Raw genomic sequence first — 23,904 nt, 5'->3', positions numbered from 1 at the left:
CAGCACCTCTTAAAACTTTCCTACCACAGTGCTCCTAACAGCAGAGGAAACAAATCCATACCACAGTAGCCAAAACCCAGGAGAGATTTTGTTCAAATTTTGCATTTTATTTTAGAAATTCAAGGAAATTTTGCATTCTATTCCACTGAATACGCTTACTTTTAATTTTCCCCCAAGACTGTCAACATTAACAACCTAGCAAATATCTCAGGTTTATTTTGTAGTGTCAGACTCTATTCCTTTGAGAAGAATGGTAATGTGGTCTTGAACACAGTACTATGAAATGGTAAGCTGTGGATAATAAAGCTTCAAAAATCTGTATAATACATTTCAATAACTGACAAATTTTTTAAAAGTTATTGTCATTTGTGTTCCAATATTATAAAAGTGAAAAATCAGTATTTCCTCTACTATGGAAAGGGAAGTGTATGGAATTTACATAAATGTTAATATACTTCTAATTTTTAGAATTCTGAAACTGAACTAATTTTATTTGCAAAATTTATGTATGTATTAACTGTTCAGTCTTTCTACTCTATTCTAACCTCAGATAACAAGTACTAGAAGAAACACTTCATTTTTGTTTTTAGAAATTGTAAAATGTGGAAGTTGTGGTATAAAGTTGAAAATTACCTTGTTTATCTATAACTGAGTATGAGGCCAAAAATCCTCGTCCAGAAACATGGATTCCACTCATGAACAGCACTGTAATTTCATTGCTTTTTGATTCAATTGAATGGTTCATCTGCAACCCCAGACCACAGTATTTGCCTAGGAATGAGGGGAAAAAAAAGATATTTGGTATGACTCTCATGAAGTCAGAAATATTTACAATGTAGGTAAGAGCATCAGAATAATATACTGAACTGGACATTAAATAGAAAATGATGATTAGGATGTTTAGTGATTAAAAATCACATTGCTCTGAAGAAAGAAAAAATGCCAACTGTAAATAATTCAAAGGAAAAAAATGACATAGGCATCAGTGATCTTACAAGGATTGCATTTCTTATTAAAGACATTTCTTGTATACTCTTTAAAATAGGAGTGAGGGATTAAAAAAATTAAAGCATTTCACGCATGCAGGTGGCTCATAAACAAATTGACAGTTAATCAGTAATATTCCTAACATATTCCCCACAAGGTACCCCTAGATTCTTGGGCTTAGGGCACCCCTTAAACCTTTTTCAGACTCCCCCCAATTTTTCTTCCAAGGATTAACTTTTAGTCAGTCCCTTTAGGTGATCGTGCCCAGTCCTACAGCTTTAACTATGTTCTGACAATTCACATACACTCTCCCCAGAGCCTTTCTCTTGAAGTTCAGGCGTAGATATCCAACTGCCAACTTTTATCCTTTAATGTCTAATAGACATATAAAAATAACATACCCTAATACAGATTCATAAAAGGGAAGAAGAAAAAAATTAGAGCAAGATACCCACCAATAACTAATAAAAATGCATTTTCTTATGTGCTTGGTAAAAATCACAAATTCTGAATAAAGAATAACATTCCAAAAATGTTTTAGCTTATGGCAATATCATTCTAGAGTAAAAGTAATGTGTATTTCCACAAACACCATTTTCAAGGACTACATATGATCTTCTGAGTAAAATATCCTAAGGAATCAAGAAAACCCCAACAGAACTGGGTAATGGAACTTTTAACAATGTCACAGGATCAATATACAAAAATCAATTATATTTCCACATACTGGTCACAAATAATCTGAAATTAAATTTTTAAAACTTCACAACAGCATCAAAAATATTAAAATATTTAGGGATCAATTTTTTAAAAAAAAATTCAAGGGGTGCCTGGGTGGCTCAGTCAGTTAAGCATCTGACTCTTGATTTTGGCTCAGGTCATGATCTCAGGGTTGTGGGATCAAGCCCCCTGTCAGGCTCTGCACTGGGTGTGCAGCCTGCTTAAGATTCTCTCTCTCTGCCCTCCTCTCTCTGTCCCAACCCCCATGCTCTTGGCACTCTAAAACAAACAAAAAAAAACAAAACAAGTCAGTACACTTAAAAAAAATAGAAAACACTGGGGCACCCGGGTGGCTCAGCTGGTTAAGCATCTGCCTTCGGCAAAGGTAATGACCCCACAATCCTGGAATCCAGTCCCACATCCGGCTCCCTGCTCTACAGGGAGCCTGCTTCTCCTGCTGCTGCCTCTGCCTGCCACTCTGCTTGCTTGCTCTTTCTCTAACAAATAAATAAAATCTAAAAAAAGAGAAAGAAAGAAAGAAAAAGAAAACACTGCTTGAGAAAAATTAAAGGAAACCTAAATAAAATGGGAGACAGACCAAGTTCATGAACTGGAAGACTCAATATTGTTAAGATGTCAGTTCTCCCAACACTGACTTATTGATTCAACGCAAATCCCTATCAGAATCCTAGTGTTGTGTGTTTTTTTGGGTTTTTTTTTTAGAAAATAACAAGTAGAGCCTAAAATGTATATGGACATGTAAAGGACACAGAATAGCCAGAACTGTGTAGTGAAAAGACAGCTGAAAGACTACTATAACATGATTTTTACTATACTACTACAGTAATCAAGACAGTACGATACACTGTAATGGCAAATCCTGATCTATATCGAAATCTTTATTTATATTATATCTCTATCTATATCTACACCTATATCTCTATATATTTCAATGGAGAACAGAGTTCAGAAATAAACGCACATATGTGGTCAACTGGTTTCTGACAAAGGTGTGAAAGTAACTCAATAGAGAAAGGATAACTCTTTCAACAAAGGTATTAAACTAGGTGGATATTAATATGCAAAAAACAAATGAACTTAAAACTTTACTTCAAATCAAAATGGATCATAGACTTAATTCTAAGAGCTGAACTTATAAAACTCTTACAAGAAAACGCAGGAGAAATATTTGTGAATTCGCATTAGGCAAAGATTTCTTAGATCCAACACCAAAAGGAAAATCCATTAAAGAAAGAAATGAGTAATCTGCACTCAATCAAATTTAAAATGTTTCCTCTTCAAAAGATACCATTAAGAAAATGAAAAGACAAAACAGACTGGGAGGAAATATTCATGAAACATTAATCTAATAAAGAACTCATATCTGAAATGTGTAAAGAATTCTTACAACTCAATCTCATCTTGTAAAATGGGCAAAAGATTTAAATAGCCACATCTATAAGATTTTATTTATTTATGTATTTATTTATTTAGAGCACTCGAGCATGAGCGGGTGGGAGGGAAGGGGGGGAGAGAAGCAGAGGCAGACCCTGGGATCATGACCTGAACTGAAGGCATATGCTTAACCGACTGAGCCAACAAGGTGCCCCATTGTAATATTTGTATAATTATTTTAAATACATTCATTATTTTGTATTTTATGTGTTAGATCTAAAACCAGGTAATTCTTTGTTTTTTCCAGAAAATGGGAATGATTTAACCCTAAAGCCATACTGACAGTTGTCAGTTAAAACAAAACCCCCAAATTCTAAAACATCTAACACTGTCTATAGATTTTATACATAGAAAAGAAGAAAAAAAGAAAAGTACAATAGTTGACTCTGTAGGTGCTTAAGTGAGTTCAATATATACCAAATAAACACCTGCCCCCACATCTTACTCCCCGCCAAAATGAATGTCTCTCTCCTCACTTGGTTGTCCTTTGATCAAAGGTTTTACCCATTATACAAGTAATGCAAGCACTTAGCAAAATACTCTGGGAAAGGAAGAAGAAAATTCATTCCTAATCTGGGCAATATATCCTAATCTGAGCAATATACTAGTTAATTCTTTAATTCCATTTTCCTAGTTTGGCCATTTAAAGGTACTCCTAAATCAACATAAATCATTTAACTGCTAATAATTATAGGTTCTACTGATGGCTCTCAAGCTCCGCCAATATCTCTAGAAGTTTCTCATGGATAAAATAAGAATTTCAAAAAATAGTATATGGATACACAAAATTATAAATAAAAAAACTCATCAAGTACAGTAATCACCATAGACCTATGAAACACTGGTTTTAGTCTAAAAGAATCCAAGCTCCAGGCAAATAAAAATGTTTAAAAAACCATTACCCTTAGGAAATTAGAAAAACAAATTAAATCCAGAGTAAGAAGAAGATATAAGGATTAGAGCAGAAATCAGTGAAATTGAAAACAGGAAACCAATAGAAAAAATTAGTAAAGCCAAAAGCTGATTCTTTGAAATGAAGGTCAGTAAGTCTCTAATAAGGCTAATTAAGGAAAAAAGAGGACACAAATCACTAATATCAGAAATGCAAGTGTGGACACCATTACAGATCCAATGGTCATGAAAAGATATTAAAGGAATACTATGAACAAATCTATCTCCACAAATTTGTTAACCTAGATGAAATGAACAGGTTCCTGGAAACACACAATTTGCCAAAACTCAAACTAGAAGAAACAATCTGAATTTTTTTTTTAAAGGGGTATTTTATTTTATTTTAAAGATTTTATTTATTTATTCGACAGAGATAGAGACAGCCAGCGAGAGAGGGAACACAAGCAGGGGGAGTGGGAGAGAAAAAAGCAGGCTCATAGCGGAAGAGCCTGATGTGGGGCTCGATCCCATAACGCCGGGATCACGCCCTGAGCCGAAGGCAGACGCTTAACCGCTGTGCCACCCAGGCGCCCCAACAATCTGAATTTTTATTTAAGAAACTGAATCAATAATTAATAATCTTTCAAAAGAAAGCACCAGGCACAAGTGGGTTCACGGATGAATTTTACCAAACATTTAAGGAAAAGTTATACTAATTCTCTGCTATCTCTTGCAGAGGACAGAAGCAGAAGGAATACTTCCTAACTCATTCTATAAGGCTAGCCCTACCAGAAAACCAAAATCAAACATACTATATGAAATGCAACTACAGGTCATTATTTCTCATGGAATAGACATAAAAATCCATAACAAAATATTAAGAAATCAGGGGCACCTGGCTGGCTCAGTCGGGAGAGTGCACAACTCTTGATCTCGGGGTTCTGAGTCTGAGTCCCACACTGGGTGTAGAAAGTATTTAAAAAATAAAAATCTTTAAAAACATTAAGAAATCAAATCCAACAATATATTAGAAAGAATTATACACCATGATCAAGTGTGATTTATCCCAGATATGCAAGGTAGGTTTAACATTTTAAAATAATGTAATCCATCATATCAACATGCAAAGAAAAAGTACTATGATCAAATCAATAGATGCAGAAAAAGCATTTGACAAAATCTAACATCCATTCATGATATAAACTATCAGTGAACTAGGAATAGAGGGGAACTCCTTAGTTTAATAAAGAATATTGACAAAAAACCTAAGCTAACTGGGGCGCCTAGGTGGCGCAGTCGTTGAGCATCTGCCTTCGGCTCAGGGCGTGATCCCGGTGCTCTGGGATCGAGCCCCACATCAGGCTCCTCCACTAGGAGCCTGCTTCTTCCTCTCCCACTCCCCCTGCTTGTGCTCCCTCTCTCGCTGGCTGTCTCTGTCAAATAAATAAATAAAATCTTTAAAAAAAAAAAAAAAAACAACCTAAGCTAACATCAAACTTACTAGTGAGAAATTCAAAGCTTCTCCAGTAAGATCAGAAACAACGCAAGAATGTCCCTTCTCACCACTTCTCTTTTACATCATACTAGAAGTATTAGTTAACACAGTAAGACAAGGGGGAAAAAAGTACCAGATTGGAAAGGAAGAAATAAAACTGTTTGTTCACAGAAGATATGATTACCTATGTAGGAAATACATAGAAAAGCACAATGCAGAAAATTGTGCAACAAAATAAAGTGGGACTGTATCAAACTAAAAAGTTGTACAACAAACGAAACCATCAACAAAGTGCAAAGACAACCTATGGAATGGAAACAAAAATGCCTGCAAACCATTTATTTGTTAAGGGGTTAATATCCAACATATATAAAGAACTTATATGACTCAAAGCAAACAAGAACAACAAAACCCAATTAAAAAATGGCAAAGGACCTGAACAGACATTTCTCCAAAGAAGATATATGAAAGGCCAACAGGTACATGAAAAGATGCTCAGTGGCACTAGTCATTAGGGAAATGCAAATGAAAAACACAGTAAGATATCACTGCATGTCTGTTAGAATGGCCATCATCAAAAAAGTAAGAGACAACAAATGCTGGTATGGATTTGGAGAAAAGAAAACCCTGTGCACTGTTTGTGGTATTGTAAACTGGCACAGTCACTACAGAAAATAGTATGGAGGATCCTCAAAAAAATTAAAAATAGAACTACCATATGATTCAGCAATTCTATTTTTGGTAATATATCCAAAGCAAATAAAAACACTAACTCAAAAAGATATCTGCACCCCCACATTCATAGCAGCATTATTTATAATAGCCAAGATATGGAAACCACCTAAGTGTCCATCAATGGATAAATGGATACACGTACATGTAACAAAATATTAAACAACAAAAATATCATTCACCCATAAATCATGAGGAAATCTTACCATTTGTGACAATGATGGACCTTAAAGGCATTATGCTATGTGAAATGAGTCACAGAAAGACAAATACAGAAAGACAAAAAGTGAGATGATCTCACTTACATGTGTAATCTAAAAAAACCCCCACCAAACTCACAGAAAACAGTGTCAAGCTTATGGGTACCAGAGGCAGAGGCACCTACGCGTGGGGGTCGGGGGAAGAGGAGATGGTGGATGTTAGCTGAACCTACTGTAGTAATCATTTTACAATATATATAAATGAAACCATCATCCTGTACAGCTTAAATTTATATAATGATGTATGTCAATTATTTCCCAATAAACCTAGAAAAAAATACCAGTGAATTATCTTGTGGCTATCAACAAAATGATTTGAAAGGATATATGGAGGGACGAAAGACCCAGAATAGCAAATATAATATTAAAGAAAAAGCTGGAGGAATGACACTACCCATCTTTAATACTTACTATAAAGCTACAGTAATCAAGACAGTGTGATATTGGTGAAAGCACGAATAGATCAATGAAAAAGAAGAGAAAGCCAAGAAGTAAATCCACATAAATATGGTCAACTGAACTTTGACAAAGGACCAAAGGCAATACAATGGAGCAAAGATAGTATTTTCAACAAATGGTGCTGGCACAACTGGATAGCAATATGGAAAAGAATAAATCTATACACAGACCTTACACCCTTCACAAAAATTAACTCAAAACAGACCTAATAGTAAAATGCAAAGCTGTAAAACTCTTAGAAGATAACACAGGAAAAAATCTGGATGATCTTGGGTATGAGTAAGATGATGACTTTTTAGATAGGACACCAAAAGCCACGATCCATGAAAGAAATAACTGATAAGGTGGACTTAATTAAAATTAAAAACGTCTGCTCTGGAAAGACAATGTCAAAAGAATGAGAAGACAAGCCACAAAGTGGGAGAAAGTATTTACAAGATACACAGGTATCTTGTAGACAGAGGACACATCTGATAAAGGACTCTTTTCTAAAATATACAAAAAACTCTTAATACTCAACAATAAGAAAACAACCTGAAACAAAAATAGGCCAAGACCCTGACAGACACCTCACTAAAAATATACAGATAACATGTATATAAAAAGGTTCACTACATTACATGTTATCAGGGAAATGTAAATAAATAAATGAAATGTCACTAGACACCTACTGGAATTTAGAATGGTCAAAATCCAGAACACTGACAACACTAAATGCTGATGAAAATGTAGAGCAACAGGAACTCTCATTCATTGCTGGTGGGAAGGCAAAATGGGGGACTCTTTGGGATTTCTTTTTCTTTTTTTTTTTTTTAAGATTTTATTTATTTGAGAGAGAGAGAGACAGATAATGACAGAGACAGCGAGAGAGCACAAGCAGGGAGGAGAGGGAGAAGCAGGCTCCCACTGCAGAGGGAGCCCAACGTGGGGCTTGATCCCAGGACCCCAGGATCACTACCCAAGCCGAAGGCAGATGCTTAACCCACTGAGCCACCCCGGCGCCCCTCTTTTTGGGACTTCTTACAAAACTAAAAAGTCCCACCGTACAATCCAGCAATCACATTCCTCGATACTTACTCAAAGGAGTTGAAAACGTATGTGCATAGAAAAACCTACACACAGATGTCTATAGCAACTTTATTCATAAACTGCCAAAGCTTGGAAGCAACCAGGATGTCCTTTAGTAGGTGAATGGATACATCCAGATGATGAAATATTATTCGATACTAAAAAGAAATGAGCTATCAAGCCATGAACAGACATAAAGAAACTTTAAATGTACATTACTAATTGAAAGAAGAGAGTGTGAAAAAACTGCATATTGTTTGATTGCCATTTTATCACTTTCTGGAAAAAAAAATGATAAAAAGATCTACCTACAGTAGAAGACAATAAAAAGATCAGTGGTTGTGAGGCATTGGGGGAAGAACGATGAATAGGTAGAGCACAGAGGACTTTTAGAGCAGTGAAAATATCACAATGATGGATATATTTCACACATTTTCCAAACCTAATAGACTGTGCAACACACATACACATGCACACACATTGTTAGCCATTAAGGAATGCAAATCAAACAAACCCCAATGAAATACCACTTCATACCCACTACAATGTGAAGGAAGATCAAGGATCTGGAAAAACTGAAACCCTACCAACACTGCTAGTAAATGGTGCAGTTGCTTTGGAATACAGTCTGGCAGTCCTTCAAATGGTTAAACATGGAGTTACCATGTGACCTAGCGACTGTACTTCTAGGCATATACCCAAGAGAAATGCAAACATATGTCCACAAAAAAACTTGTAAATGATAGTTCAGAGCAGCAGTATTCATAGTAGCTAAAAATTACAAACAACACAGCCAGTATTCTGGAGTTCCCAGGATAAACTGTCATAGAGAGATGGTGATAAATCTGAAAGAAGGAACAACGTAACCTTTTGGAAACAGAAGGAATTTTGAGAATTGAGAAGATCTATCTGGAGTTGGCTGAAAAAGTGTCTCTTGTCTTTTGGGAGAAGGAGAGGATGTAACTTAATGGGAAGAAGTGTAATAAGATATGTGGGTCATCTGTGTGGAGTCCTGGGTGCTGGAGAGGGTTTGGTGCAGGGCTGTCAACCCCATGGGAAATGTAACCCGCAGCAGGGCATGAGGAAGCCTTGGCGAGGGACTCCAAGTGCGCTCCACAGGAAATGGAGGTGGAGGGCCTCAGGAAAACGTGGTAGGGTCTAGAACCAATCATCTCTGAAATAATTCTTTCTAAGTGGATAAGCCATAGGATATGTGACTATTTCCTTTATCATGGACATTTAGGTTTCCAATTTTTCCATACTTTGGATAATGATATAATAGATTCATTTACACATACAACTTTGTTCCATACCTAAAATAATTACTGAGGCCAGATTTTTTGAAATGAAATTACAGGACTATGTTGCTTTCCAAAAGTTAAATTAACTTACACTCCTACAATCAATAGAGGGTGTTTATTTCAAGGCAGCCCTTGTATCACCTTTTTCCAGTTTATAAGTACTTTTAAACAATCTATAAACTTCACAAAAATTTGGAATATAAAAAGAAAACAATAAAAAACAATAATCATTCTCACATCACCTTATTACACCAAGATAATAGCTAATACTACTTGGGAGGGTACCTCTCTCTGGCTCAGCTCTCTCCAGCTGTGAAATAAAAACAATAGTGTTTATCTTCTAGGGATATAGTCATCATTAAATGAACACAAATGTGTTTATAGGGTGCATACACATATGCACAAGCACAGTGTCATCTAGCTCTTCATTCATCATTCGTGCAGTCTGTGACTTTAACACGAACTATTCCCACTGAACTGCTTTTCAGAAAAGCTGTATCAATTTATTCTCCCCACGCTGCCCAGTAGTATTAGAGATAAAACTGGTAATCTGTTGTTTTCTTAATTTGTGAAGATGAACTTTTCCAATGTGTGCTTAGTTTAAAATTTCCTCTAGTATGTGATATTCTTATGCTCCTAGAGTATTTTCTTACCAGCATCCCTGCCTTTAAAAATTTTTTTAAATTATCTGTATATTGCATATATGGTAAGGAGATCTTCCTGGGTTGGCCTGACCTAATCAGGCGCTTTGAAAGCAGAGTGTTTTCTCTGGTTAGTCACATAACTGGAAATGAGAGAAATTCCTGCTGGGCTAGAAGAAAAAGAACACCTATGTGTTGATTGTAGGAGTGTAGGAACTGAAAACAGTCTCTGGGCAATAGGTAGCAAGAAAATGGGGACCCCAGTTTTACAACTACAAGAAAGTAGTAGTAGATTCTGTCAAGAGTCAGTGAGCTTGAAGAGAACCCTCAGCTTGAGATGGGAACCACATCCCCAGCTGACTACCTTGATTTCAGCCAGGCAAGACCTTAAACAGACAATCCAGTCGTGACAAACCCCGACTTTTGGTCTACAGAAACTGAGATAATAAATTATTCTATTTTAAGCTGTTACGTTTGTGATAATATTAAAAAACAATAGAAAACTAAGACAGTCAGAAATTTACTTTGGTGTACCAGCACACTTCATTTTATTGCGCTTTGCAGATACTGCCTTTTTTCTTACCGGTTGAAGGTTTGTGACAATCCTGCATCTAGCAAGTCTATTGGCACCATTTTTTCAACAACAGTTGCTCACATTGTGTCTCTGTGTCACGTATTCGTAATTCTTGCAATTTTTCAAGCTTTTTCATTATTGTTACATTTGTTATGGTAATCTGTGATTTGATGTTACTATCATAATTATTTTGAGGTGCCATGAAACCCATATGACTGGCAGACTTAATAAATGTTGTATGTGTTCTGGCTTATCCGCGAACCAGCCATTCCCCAACTCTCTCCTTCTCCTCAGGCCTCCCTTTACCCTGAGACACAACAATATTGAATTTAGTCCAATTAATAACCCTTCAATGGCCTCTAAGCGTTCAAGTGAAAAAGTCACATCTCTCTCACTTTAAATCAACAGTTAGAAATAACTAAGCTTAGTAAGAATGCATGTCAAAAGCTGAGATAGTTCGAAAGTTAGGCCTCTTGCACCAAATAGCCAAATTGTAAATGCAAAGGAAAAGTTCTCGAAGGAAATTAAAAGTGTTACTCCAGTGGACATGTAAATGATAAGAAAGTCGAACAGCCTTATTGCTGATGTGGAGAAAGTTTTAGTGTTCTGAAGAAAAGATCAAACCAGCCACAACATCCCCTTAAGCCAGAGCCTAACTCGCTTTAAATCTGTGAAGGCAGAGAGAGGTGAGAGGCCACAGAACAAAAGTGGGAGGCTAGCAGAAACTGGTTTAAAAGGTTTAAGAAACCATCTCTAGACCATAAAAGTGCCAGGTGAAGCAGCGAATGCTGATGCAGAAGCTGCAGCAAATTGTCTAGAAGATCTAGCTCAGATCATTAATGAAGCTGGCCACACTAAACAACAGATTATTAGTGTAGACAAAACAGCCTCCCATTGGAAGAAGATGCCATCTAGGACTTTCATAGCCAGAGAGGAGAAAACAAACCTGGCTTCAAAGAACATGCTACCTCTCCTGTCAAGGGGCTAAGGCAGCTGGTGACTTTAAGTTGAAGCCAATGCTCATTTCATTATTCCAAAAATCCCAGGGCCCTTAAGAAGGATGCTAAATCTATCCTGCCTGTGGGCTAGAAATGGAACAACAAAGCTTGGATGATAGCACAGCTGTATGCAGCATGGTTTGCTGAACATTTTAAGTCCAGTTAAGATCTACTGCTAAGGAAAAAAGATTCCTTTCAAAATGACTGTTCACTGACACTGCACTTGGTCACCCAAGAGCCCTGATGGAGATGTGCAATGAGACAAAGGTTGTTTTCATGCCTGCTAACATTACACTGTTTCTGTAGCCTATGGATCAAGAAGTGATTTGGCTTTCAAGTCTTATTATTTAAGAAATACATTTCATAAGGCTACAGGTGCCATAGATAGTGATTCCTCTGGTGGATCTGGGCAAAGTCAACTGAAAACCTTTTGGAAAGGATCCAACATTCTAGTTGCCATTAAGAACATTCAATAACATCAAATTATCAACATTACTGGGTTTGGAAGAAGTTGATTCTGACCCTCAGGGAATTTAGAGGGGTTCAAGACGTCCATGGAGGAAGTAGCTGCAGATGTGGCAGAAACAGCAAGAGAACTAGAATGAGAAGTGGAGCCTGAAGATGGGACTGAACTGATGCAATGTCATGATGAAACTTGAATGTATGGGGAGTTGCTTCTTACGGAGGAGCAAAGAAAGTGGCTTCTTGAGATGGAAACTAGTGGTGAAGATGCTGCGAAGATTACTGAAATGACAACAAAGGATTTAGGAAAGTTTATAAACTTAGTTGACAAAGCACTGGCAGGGTTTGAGAGGATTAACTCCAACTTTGTAATAAGTTCTGCTGTGGGTAAGATGCTATCAAACAGCGTCACAGGCTATAGAGAAATCTTTTATGAGAGGAAGAGTCAATCAATGCAGCAAAGTTCACTGTTGCCTTATTTTAAGAAATGTCCACAGCCACCCCAGTCTTCAACAACCACCACCCTGGTCAGTTAGAGCCACTAACACTGACACAAGATCCTCCACCAGCAAAAAATTGACTCAAAAGATTGAAAGCGCAGATGATTGTTAGCATTTTTAGCAATCAAGTATTTTTAAATTAAGCCATGTACACTGTTTTTGTTTTTTTTTTTTAGATGTAATACTATTGCACACTTTAAATAGACTATACTGTAAATGTAATTTTAATATGCCCTGGGAAACCAAAAAATTCGATTGACTCACTTTATTCCAATACCTGCTTTCCTGCAGCAGTACAGACCTGAACCCACCATCTCTCTGAGGTATGCCCGTTTAGTAAGACTCTCCTGCTCTAAGATGATCAAATCCGGGGAAGTACACAAGGCAGAATCTACCCATGGCTCGAGCCTGAACCAGATGTATTTTACTTGGCCTCTTGGACCATACAATTTGGGGTCCTAGACCACTTGCTTAGAGCTTAGAGGTATTAAGGTTGTGTTTTTCAAAGTCTATTATTAACCATACTTTTGGCAGATGATGAACAGCAACAAACCCTGGAAGTTGTTAAATGAAAATACTTGTATTCAGAAGAGAGGAGAAATCCCTCTGATTTGAAACAGATTGGAGGTGGTGTTAATACCATCACAAAACTTAAGGAATCTGATCTATGTTCTCAACTAAATGGAAGATCATTTAGCCTATGGAGAGATCTGCCACCGCACAACACTCCTCTTAAAAACTTGCAACTTAAAAAAAGAAGATGGGGGTGGGGAGTTATTTGCTAGAGCAAAAAGCATATCAACTGTGTCCACCTCCAATAGATACAACAGATGGAAATGGAGTTTGTTTAGGGAAGATCACTCTTCATGACGTATGAGTGGGCAAAGATTTTAAAAGAGAACACAAAAAATGGTAATCCTAAATGGAAAAAAATTAATAACTGTGAACATTAAAATTAAGTTAAAATTAATGTCTGTTTATCAAAAGGTACCAATGAGGTAAAAAAAAAAAAAAAAAAAAAAAAGGCCATAGAAAGGGAGAACATACACTTTAATACATATACCCCAAAGAACCCATACCAGACTACAGAAAGAATTCCTACAAATAAGAAAATGACTGCCCAATATAAAAAAGAATGCATAAAAAAAATCAACACTTTTCATAAAAGATATTCAAATGGCTAACAAACATAGGAAAAGAGAACAATATCATTAGGCATCAGGGAATGCAAAGCAGAGCTACAATGTGGTATCGGTACACACACACACACACACACACACACACGAACGGTTAAAATGGCAAAAGTAGAGACAAATAACTGGAACTCTCATACACTTGTGGTAGGTATAAACTCGTACAACCACGAATGCATTTATCAATATCTACTAAAGCTGAACACATGCACATGGGGAGCAACTCCTCTTCTAAATGTAGAATTGTACTTCTGCATTCACCAAAAGACAGGTAAGAAAATGCTCATAGCAAACAGTGATGGCTAAGAATTGGTTATATGCTAGATATACCTTAATTTCCTTACTGTTAGAAATTTAGATTGCTTCCAATTTTTCTATATAGTGAATAATGTTGGAATAGACATCTTCCTAACACAACTTCTATTTTTGAAATATCTCAAGAATGATTCTTAACATATACTTCTAGAATGCTAGCCAAGTGATCTACACCAACTAAGAGTCTCAATAAAAAAAAAAGTACCAATTTCACTACACCCATGTCAACATATTAAAAAAATTTTTTTTTACTAATTCAAGGAGGGAATATAGTTAGTTTTAAAATTTTGTATTTCTTTGATTATAAGCACAGTTGCCTCCTCCAATAAGCTCTTCCAGAATGGCAGGTTGGACAAAAGAACCCACAACTTTTTATTACTATCCATGACGGTGGCCAAAGGGCCTTGATGGAAAATTTTATAGTATTCATGTGGACCAAAATACCCACAAAGCAATACCAATCCTCCCCATCAAATTTTTCTTAGTGGGCTTCCCTTCTCTCTTATGAAACTTATGCTTTTAGGGTTTTAAGACTTATCTTCTGAACACCCACAAACTGCTGGACAAAAGAGAATGTCGTTATTCTGCTTTTATTTTTTAATAAAAACTTTTGAAAAGGTAGTGACTCAAGGCTTTGGTTTCTATTAAATTGACAGCTTCTTTCTTGATAGCTGGCAGAATTTCTCATACCAAGTATACTAATGTAAAAAGCAATGAGTCACAACAATGTGTAAACTTCAATAAAACCAGACGTGTTGTCAAGCATCACAGGTGAGACATACACAGCATACTCATGAAATTTCTTTCAAAGCTTTTTTAGAAAACTAAATTTTTACCACTTAGGAAATGTCAAAGCTTTTTAATATTTCCTGTAAAGGCTCACAAATAGGAATTCTTGGATAGGACTGCACAGATTAAGTTTTATCCAGTTGAACACTGTTGAAAAATGAGACAGTTGACAATTCCTCATTGACATGCCTCAAACCATTAGGGGAAACGTTTTGAAGTGATGATATCATTTATAGAAACAAAGCTTCAGTATTTATTTTCTGTTCTAGGCCACAAACCAGCTTGACCATTCCAGGGCACAAAGATTCACTTAAAGTCTTTTGAATTGTATATGATGTCTGTACTTTGCAACGCTACAAACAACCTCATATGATACTGTCTCATCAGGCACAAATCCAAGTTAAATTTAAGTTCCCATTGAGCCTTCTCATGAAAACCATCCACAGTAATCAATGTATTTTCATGATGAACAGATACGAGATGCCTTAGCCTTCTTGACTATTTTCCAAGGTCAGGACTACTCACATAAAACTCTGTGGCTCTTACATCTATCATTCAAGATAAGGTAAATAAACTTCTCAGAAAAACAATATAAAAAGCCAGGCAATAATGGAAGAGTATTGAAAAACAAAAAGAAAGAACAGGTCAATCAAGGACATATTTATATATAATCAAGCTGTCCCTCATGTCTCCACATAATAAAATTTTTAAATAAGCAGTTTTAAACATGCAAGAAATTCTGCACCCATAGGTCCCGCTTGGAATCAATCTATTCCAATATGAACTTCACCCACTCACAATACAACTGGGAGAACTTGCGCAAAAAGACATAGAGTGAACATTTAATATTTTTAAATACAGATCTAGGAAAGTTAGAGATGGGTTGAAGAATAAGATGTATGATGTAGGCTACATGTTATGAATTTATGATCTAACAGAGTCAAAATAGGGAGAGAAGGGAGAAGAAAAGAGGAAAGTAGAATAGTTCAAAGAATGTTATATAATAGGAGTTATAGACAATTGGTGAGATTTAACACCATTAAAAATAGCCAAATCGGATAGTAAAGATTAAGACAACGGGATCACAGGCATTTAAAAAAGTATAAATTTTTTTTTAAAGGTTTTATTTATTTATTTGACAGAGAGACAGCCAACGAGAGAGGAAACACAAGCAGGGGGAGTGGGAGAGGAAGAAGCAGGCTCCCAGCAGAGGAGCCTGATGTGGGGCTCGATCCCAGAGCACCGGGATCACGCCCTGAGCCGAAGGCAGACGCTTAACAACTGCGCCACCCAGGCGCCCCTAAAAAAGTATAAATTGAAAGATAACACTTAGAACAAAATTATGAGTTATTAAGCTCCAAAAGCAGTTTAAAAATAGAAGAAAACAATGTAAAGAAATAAGCACAACAAATACATATAAGTTAAAATACGACAGAGTTGAGACAAAACATTTCACATGATTCTATTTTGCAGACATCACTACAAATAAATTTGAAGACCCAGGTGAACTGTGTAATTTACCATGCAAAGAGCTTACTAAAACTGAACTACTTAAAGATAAAATCTGAAAGAGATCATTCTCCTTAGAAAAAATAAAGAAATAATAAGGACCTATCCTACCAAAAAAGCATCAGGCCTGGATGGTTTCACAGGGTAAAACCATCAAATACCAGCTTTCCAAAAACTCTTACATTTTTCCAGAGCAGTGAAAATGAAGGAAAACTTCTGAATTCTTTGCACTTCTTATAAAGTTAGGTATTGATGTTACATATATAAGGACAATGCAAAATAAATTATACACTAATTTTTGCTTATCAATATTTATATAAAAATACTAACTGGATTATCAGGAAACAGAATCCAATGCCACATTAAAAGAATGACACAACAAAGGGATATTCATTCCAGGAATGCAAAGTTTGTTCAATATTAGGTAATCCATTAATATAATCCACAAATAGATTTCAGAAAAAATCATATTATCATCTCCACAGATGTTTAAGAAGCTTTCTGACACAATCCGATTCTTTCCTAATGAAAAACACTCAAGAAAATAGAAATCAAGGATTACTTCCTGTTACATATCCCCAAAATTAATTTGTTGAAACTCCTCCCACTCCATGTGGACATATCTAGAGATAGGGCCTTTATGGAGGTAATTAAGGTTAAATAAGGTCATAAGGGTAAGGTCCTAATCCAATAGGATTAATTTCCTTGTAAGAACAAACCAGAGAACTCACTCCCTCTTTCTCTGCCATGTGTGGACAAAGAAATAAAGTAACTGTCGATAAAGCCAGGAAGAAAATTATCAGCAGGAACTGAATCTGACACCCTGATTTCAGAGTTCGAGATTCTAAAGCTATCAGAAAATAAGTTTCTGTTGTTTAAGCTATCCAGTATATGGAATTACGGTAGCCTGAGCTAACATTTCCATTAAGATCAGGAACAAGATAAAGATACCCACCATCTCCATTACTGTTTAAACATAGCAATGACTGATAATATTAGCCAATGTAATTAGGTAAGAGAAATCAATCACAGGCACAAGAACTGGAAGAGAAGTAAAACTATCTCTATTTGCAGATATGACTGTGTACCTAGAAATTCCTAGAAAGTGAATGATAAAACGGATTTAAAAAAACAGTAAAGTAGTAGGATATAAAATCATCATTTAGAAATCAACAGTCTTCATATAATTAGTAACTAGTAAGAGGATACAATAGCAAAACAAAACCAAAACATTTCCACTTAACAAGCAACAGAGAAGATATTTAGGAATAATTTTAACCAAAAAAATGTGTAAAATCTACATAAGAAAGTTCAAAACACCCTTGAAAACAACAAAATTAGATTTGAACAAATAGAAAAAGAGCAGCTCTTGTTCTTGAATAGGATGACTCAACAAAGACAAATTATGAACAATATAATCACAATAAAAAATACCAACGAACATTTTTATGAAGTTGGACAGGTTGATAATTAAACTTCAGATGGATCAATAAACAGGCAAGAATAGCCAGGAAAACACTAAAAATGAACATCCTTAAAGAGAGACACATTAAAACACATTATAAAGCTTCTATCATTAAAACTGTGACGTTTTGGTTATGTGAATATTGACCAGTGGAACACAACAGAAAAACCAGAAATAAACCCAAGTATGTACAGAACTTGAGTATATGATAAAGTCAGTACCTCAAATCATTGAGGCAAAGGCAGACCATTAAATGCATAGTGTTAGGACAAGTGACTAGTCATCTGGAAAAGATACAATTAGATTGACACTTTGTATCATACAAAAGAATATTCCCAAATGGACCAGGAATCTAAATATATATTTTAAAAAAATGAAACCATATACATGTACTAGAAGAAAGCATGGGTAAATTTATATTTAACTGGGATGTAGGGAGAGGCTTTCCAACTAGGACTCAGAATCTAGGTGCAAACGAATGATCAACTTGCTACATTGAAAAAAAAACCTGTGTGGCAAAAAATACCATAAAACGAGTTCTATAGGGGCTCCTGGGTGGCTCAGTCAGTTGAGTGTCTGCCTCTGGCTCAGGTCATGACCCCGGAGTCCCGGGGTTTGGGATCGAGGGATCGAGCACTGCATCAGGCTCCCTGCTCAGCGGGGAATCTGCTTCTCCCTCTGCCCCTCACCCCACTTGTGTTCTCTCTCTCTCTCTCAAATAAATAAAATCTTAAAAAACAAAACAAACAAGTTCCATTAACAAAGTCAAAGAGAAACTGTTTGCAGCATGTATCCCACAGAGGCTACTATCACTAAAGGGATAGTAACAGAATTCCCAGCACCAGAGAAAAACAAAGACCCCCCCCCCCCCCAAAAAAAACCCTGACAGAAAAATGAGCAAATGACAGTTATTAAAAAAATGAACCTTCGACATACAAAAAAATATGTTCAACATCACTCATACTAAAAGAAATGCAAATTACAAGTATACTGAGATACCATTTCTCACTTATCAGTTGGCAAAACTTAAAAAGCACGATGATGCACATGCTGGCAAGGCTGTGGGGAAACAGGCATTTTTATGCACCGCTGAATGGAAATGCAAGTTGGCACAACCCTTGTAGAGGGGAATCTGGTAATAGCTAGCAAAGCTATATACACATTTATCTTTTGAACCAATAATCACATTTCCGGAATTTATTCTGAAGATAGACCTCCAAGAATACAAAAATACATATGGAAAAGTTATTTATTGCACCACTGTTTATAACCGCACAATACTGGAATATCTGTACACAAAAGAGTGGTTAAATAAACTGCAGTACCTCCACACTATGGAGTTCTCTGTAGCTGTAAAAAGAATTAAGGGCTATGTCTGTGCACTGTTGCTGGAACGATTTCCTCGTTAGGTGGGGAAAACACAAAGTAGAAAACAATATCAATAGTATATTAGATTTAAACTTCGGAATGTCTCTAACAACTGAGATCTTTTTTTTTTTTTTTAAGATTTTATTTATTTATTTAACAGAGATAGAGACAGCCAGCGAGAGAGGGAACACAGCAGGGGGAGTGGGAGAGGAAGAAGCAGGCTCATAGCGGAGGAGCCTGATGTGGGGCTCGATCCCATAACACCGGAACCACGCCCTGAGCCGAAGGCAGGCGCTTAACCGCTGTGCCACCCAGGCGGCCCTCTAACAACTGAGATCTTAAAAAAAATAATTATAACATTAACACACCAAAAACAATCATTCTTGCTACCACTGAATGCCGATTCCTCCTAAAATTTCTCTGGATTATCTTTAAGTCTTCCTGCAGCTTGAATCAAGATCAAAACAAGGTCCACACATTATTTTTGGAAGATGTAGCTCTTAAAGTATGACAATGCCCTCTACTTCTCCCCTTTCTTTTTTTAAAGTGCTATTTATATATAGTCTTTAGGGTTGATAAATGTGTTTCCCTAGCTCCTTTATTCCCTGTGAACTGCTAGGGACTGTGGCTCACCTTTCTTCACGGCTGTTGCAAGACTGATTAGGTGGTACTATTTACTCCCTACTGCATCACGCAATTAACACCCAGTTGCCCCACACTAGTGTTACAGTGGTTTCTAGATCCTCAGGCGATCTGAGTTACTAAAAGCTTATCTGAGACCATAAATTCATGGCAATATACGCAGGGTGATCAAGCTACCAGGTTAATTAGGAGTTGACTGAGAGACAACAGAGGTTATCAATCAGCGGTCAGAGAAGCTGGCCAGGAATTGTTTCTCTCATAGGTAAAAGAGGCCAAAAAGTAGAGAAGAGATGGAGGATTTGACTAGAGATGGAGAGAAGGCCACCAGAGGATGAACATCATGCTGACAGAAAAGATACTGGGTTATAGTTCTAAAAGATACTTTATACACGTGTACCAACAAGTATTTCCTAATTAACTCACGGAGAATTCAAGATTTATTTTATGATATTAGTTTACCCAAACAGTCTTAGACATTTTTCCACCTTTAACCCTAAGGGACTGATCTCTAAACCAAAGATTCTCAACATGACTACAAAGCAGGTTCTCCTGGGAAGCCTTTAAAATCTGAAGGCGTGGGTCCCACCCAATCAATTCGGATTCAACTGATCTAGGATGGGGATATAGTATTATTTAAGATATAGTATTATTAAAAATCTTTGCAGTGACTCTAATATGCAGCCATAATTGAGAACCACCGATCTTAGCTAAGAATAACAACAATAGCAGCTAGTATTAGTAAGCACATATTACATGTTATGGACTGTTCTAAGCACTTCGCATGTTACTTGTTCATTCCCTATCTTACAAGTGAAAGAACAGGTCAGGTAACTTGCCCAAAGTCACCTATAAGCTAATAGCAGAGTGAGGATTTGATACCAGGCACTTTGAATCCAAAACCTATGCTCTTAATCACCATGATATACTGCCTCCTAAGCATGAATTATACTTATATTCTTTAATTGAAAATAAAATGATTAGAAAAAAACAAAAAATTGAGATACTTAATGTCCTCCTTGGAAGCAGCAGAGTGGCATCTTGTTGCAAAAGTACTGACAAGCTTATTTGGAGAGTAAATAAACAGATAAGAATCTTCTCTTCCCAAAAGGTTCAAATTTGAGATTCCCACACATCAACACAATTTCCTACATATCATCCTATATAGCCTGGTTATTTAATGTAAGTATCAAAAATTGCTTTAGTTTTAAAACTCAGGGCAGTGATGTATTACATGTACATTTATAAGAAAATTTCCTACCTATTTCAGTTCTGCTAACTCCAATGCCATTATAAATTCTCAAGTAATTAAAGTGACAAGAGTCAGAATCTTCAATGTCAAAGTCACCAAATTTGATGCGCACTCTCTCTCCCATCTTTACGCGGATCTCCCACTCGCAAACGGTGCTGTTGGGATAGGTCTGTGGGTAGTTTATGGACGTGAGGGTTCCACTTTCAATGCCTAGTACAGTATGTCCACATCCATCACCTTAAAAAAAAAAAAAGTTAAAAGAACGATAAGTTATTATTACATCTTTAACATTACAAATAATAAGGATTTTTTTTTTTGGTGAAAATTTTAAAATATGTATGACAAATGTTTTATACCACCAACACTTCCTTTACACAAGATAAAAGGGATGGCAGAGTTCTTAGTATATCTACTCACAGGAACCAAAAGCCGCCAGGTAAAGTCAAAATAATCAATGATTACCCTTATGAGTTCAAAGAGCTTTCCAATCTCAATAAACAGAAGTAAACATAGCTTGGCAATAAATTTATATTCATATAATAAATTTAATCTTTAAAAGAGTGTCAATTCACAGTAATTGTTCAAAATAAATGTAAACTATAAAAATAAAAGTATGGGATCAGCTTCATTCATTTATCACAAAGCCTTCTAAAATCTGTGACAAGTAGGAGGAGATCTAAACACACATTATACGTTGCGCAGATTACTGACCATATTACAGGATTTCAAGGCATTCATTCTTGAAGGCATTAAAGCCATATTTAATGAAATTAAATTTTACATTCTATTGAAATTTGACTTTTTAGTAGTGCCTCTCCAAAAACCTCACTTTCCCCCTATAGAATGACAAGAGAAAAATAACAGTTTAATGACTTAGTAAAGATTAAGAAAAATGAACTTCTTATCTTGGTAGCAGCACTATCTGCTTCAGCATTCCTTCACTGTGGGAACTCAGGGAACTTAACATAGTATTATTTGCATCCTCCTTTTATGATAAATTTTGGTGTTTGAGCACCTAGAAGGGGCATGCAATATTGAGAAGCTTCAGCTGCTGCTTCAACTGTACCATGTAGCATTCCTTAGCGATAGGATTCAAATGAAGCTCTTTCTAAAACAAAGATGAAGACATCGTACTAAAATGATAGTATTTTTTTCCTTCAAAATAGCCATTTATAATCACCTTTGGAATAGTTCAGTACTTACACAAAAAAAATTATCAAAAGTGACAGTGCTGAGTTTTAAAGTCAATATGGATACAGACAGCTATAAAAGGATTTTCTATTATATTGATTTATTATTTTTAAGAATGATGCAGTGCTGATACCATTTACCAGAACAAATGAATGAAAGCTTTAAAAGCCTGTGAATAAGAAGTTATTATAGTATCTAGCAAATAGTTGCAAAATATTTATTAATTGGATGTATAAGGAACTGTACATGAACCAATGAAAAAGTAATTTCAAACCAGTCTCAAGACTCACTTTAATTAAGGAAAAACTGTTTACCTACATTATGATGACAATACTTCATAACCTTTTCTGATCAAGAAATTTTATTCTCAAATCCCTACTAGTATTGTTGGCCCACTTTTAAAGGTCAGTACTAGCGATCTGGCTTCCTAAACAAACATCTCCTAGAAAGCTCAGCTTTTTAGCAACACTGAACTTTAGCTATCTCCACACCTGCTTTCATTCTACACATAAAAAAACTAGGCATAGCCACTCAATAATATATAAAGGCACCGTGAAATAAACACGTGGGTTTTTGTGATACACCTACTGATCTTCTGCAAATATAAAACTTAAAGGTTATACAACTCAGGGGGAAAAAAACACTCAAATTTTCCCTGAAACTATGATGAAAATACCTTGAATATCTCTACTGAATATAATTTAAATTAGAAACACAGGGATATAAAAACCTTCACTGTGAAAATAAATGAATTGTAATATAAATAACTTTTGAATAATCATTAAAATTTTTCCTTAGAGAAAAAAAACTATTCCCTAAGACAAAGTTTCTAACATTATGAAACTAGTCTGAAATGTTCTCTTACGAAAAGATGAAAATGTGCTTTCTGGAGTGTTTAAATCTTTGAAAAGTAGCCACTGAATAAATAATATAACTCAAAAAATAAATGTATTTTCTTTAGTGAATAGAAACTAAAGCAGCTTTTTAAGTGGCTGGAAGTGCTGATAGATTTCAGGAAGCCAAGAATTTCCTATTAACAGCTGAATTCATGACTTAGTAATGGCAGACTGTCCCATCTAATGTATTCCCCACAGGCTACTATTTAACTTAAGGTTGCCATTTTAAAATGAATTTTACAAAAAGAGTACAAGCAGTATTAGGAGTAATTTTTAAACGTCTTTATGCTCTTATTTATGTTTGACTGTCCATAAATACACAAATGTTTCTTGCCCTTTCCTCCATAAAGCATAATTTCTACAAGTTAACAAAATAAATACTAACTGATGAAAAACAGGACTTTCGCATGCATCATGATGAAGAAAACAATTAAAATGGAGCTGTCTTTTTTTCAGTATCTTGTGTAGGGGGAGGGCATGAACAGTCCACAAGTAACGTGCCAAGAATGTTCTAAAATATGTGATGGAGCTCAAAGCTTCCTCCCCCTAGCAAAAAAGATGATATGCACCAGAAACCAAAGTTAAAACAAAGTCTCAAATCTACTACTACAATGAACAAGTTTGAATGTCTCATACTTCCAAGACTATAAGTTTAACCTGACAAGATAAATAGATTAGCTGGCCTGGATAAACACCTACTGCTATGAGGAATATGTTTAGAATATTCCAGTTCGAAAGGGAAGG

General features: G+C 35.8%; 1 protein-coding gene across 6 annotated transcripts in view; it reads right to left on the bottom strand.

The window, feature by feature from the left end:
* Nucleotides 1-23,904, bottom strand: part of DCBLD2 (discoidin, CUB and LCCL domain containing 2) — a 688,558-nt gene that overhangs the window by 42,678 nt on the left and 621,976 nt on the right. For all 6 annotated transcript variants that reach the window (XM_057306591.1, XM_057306590.1, XM_044381345.3 and 3 more), the window contains 2 exons: nucleotides 21,083-21,310; nucleotides 634-771 (listed from right to left, as the gene is read on the bottom strand). In XM_057306591.1, the coding sequence (XP_057162574.1) occupies nucleotides 634-771; nucleotides 21,083-21,197 (253 nt within the window). In that variant the 5' untranslated portion in view covers nucleotides 21,198-21,310. The remainder of the gene's footprint in view (nucleotides 1-633; nucleotides 772-21,082; nucleotides 21,311-23,904) is intronic.

Source organism: Ursus arctos, unplaced genomic scaffold, assembly GCF_023065955.2.
Source record: "Ursus arctos isolate Adak ecotype North America unplaced genomic scaffold, UrsArc2.0 scaffold_4, whole genome shotgun sequence".
In the NCBI taxonomy this organism is placed as follows: domain Eukaryota; kingdom Metazoa; phylum Chordata; class Mammalia; order Carnivora; family Ursidae; genus Ursus; species Ursus arctos.
The sequence above is the reverse complement of the archived record's forward strand: the minus strand, read 5'-3'. Positions and strand labels throughout refer to the sequence as shown.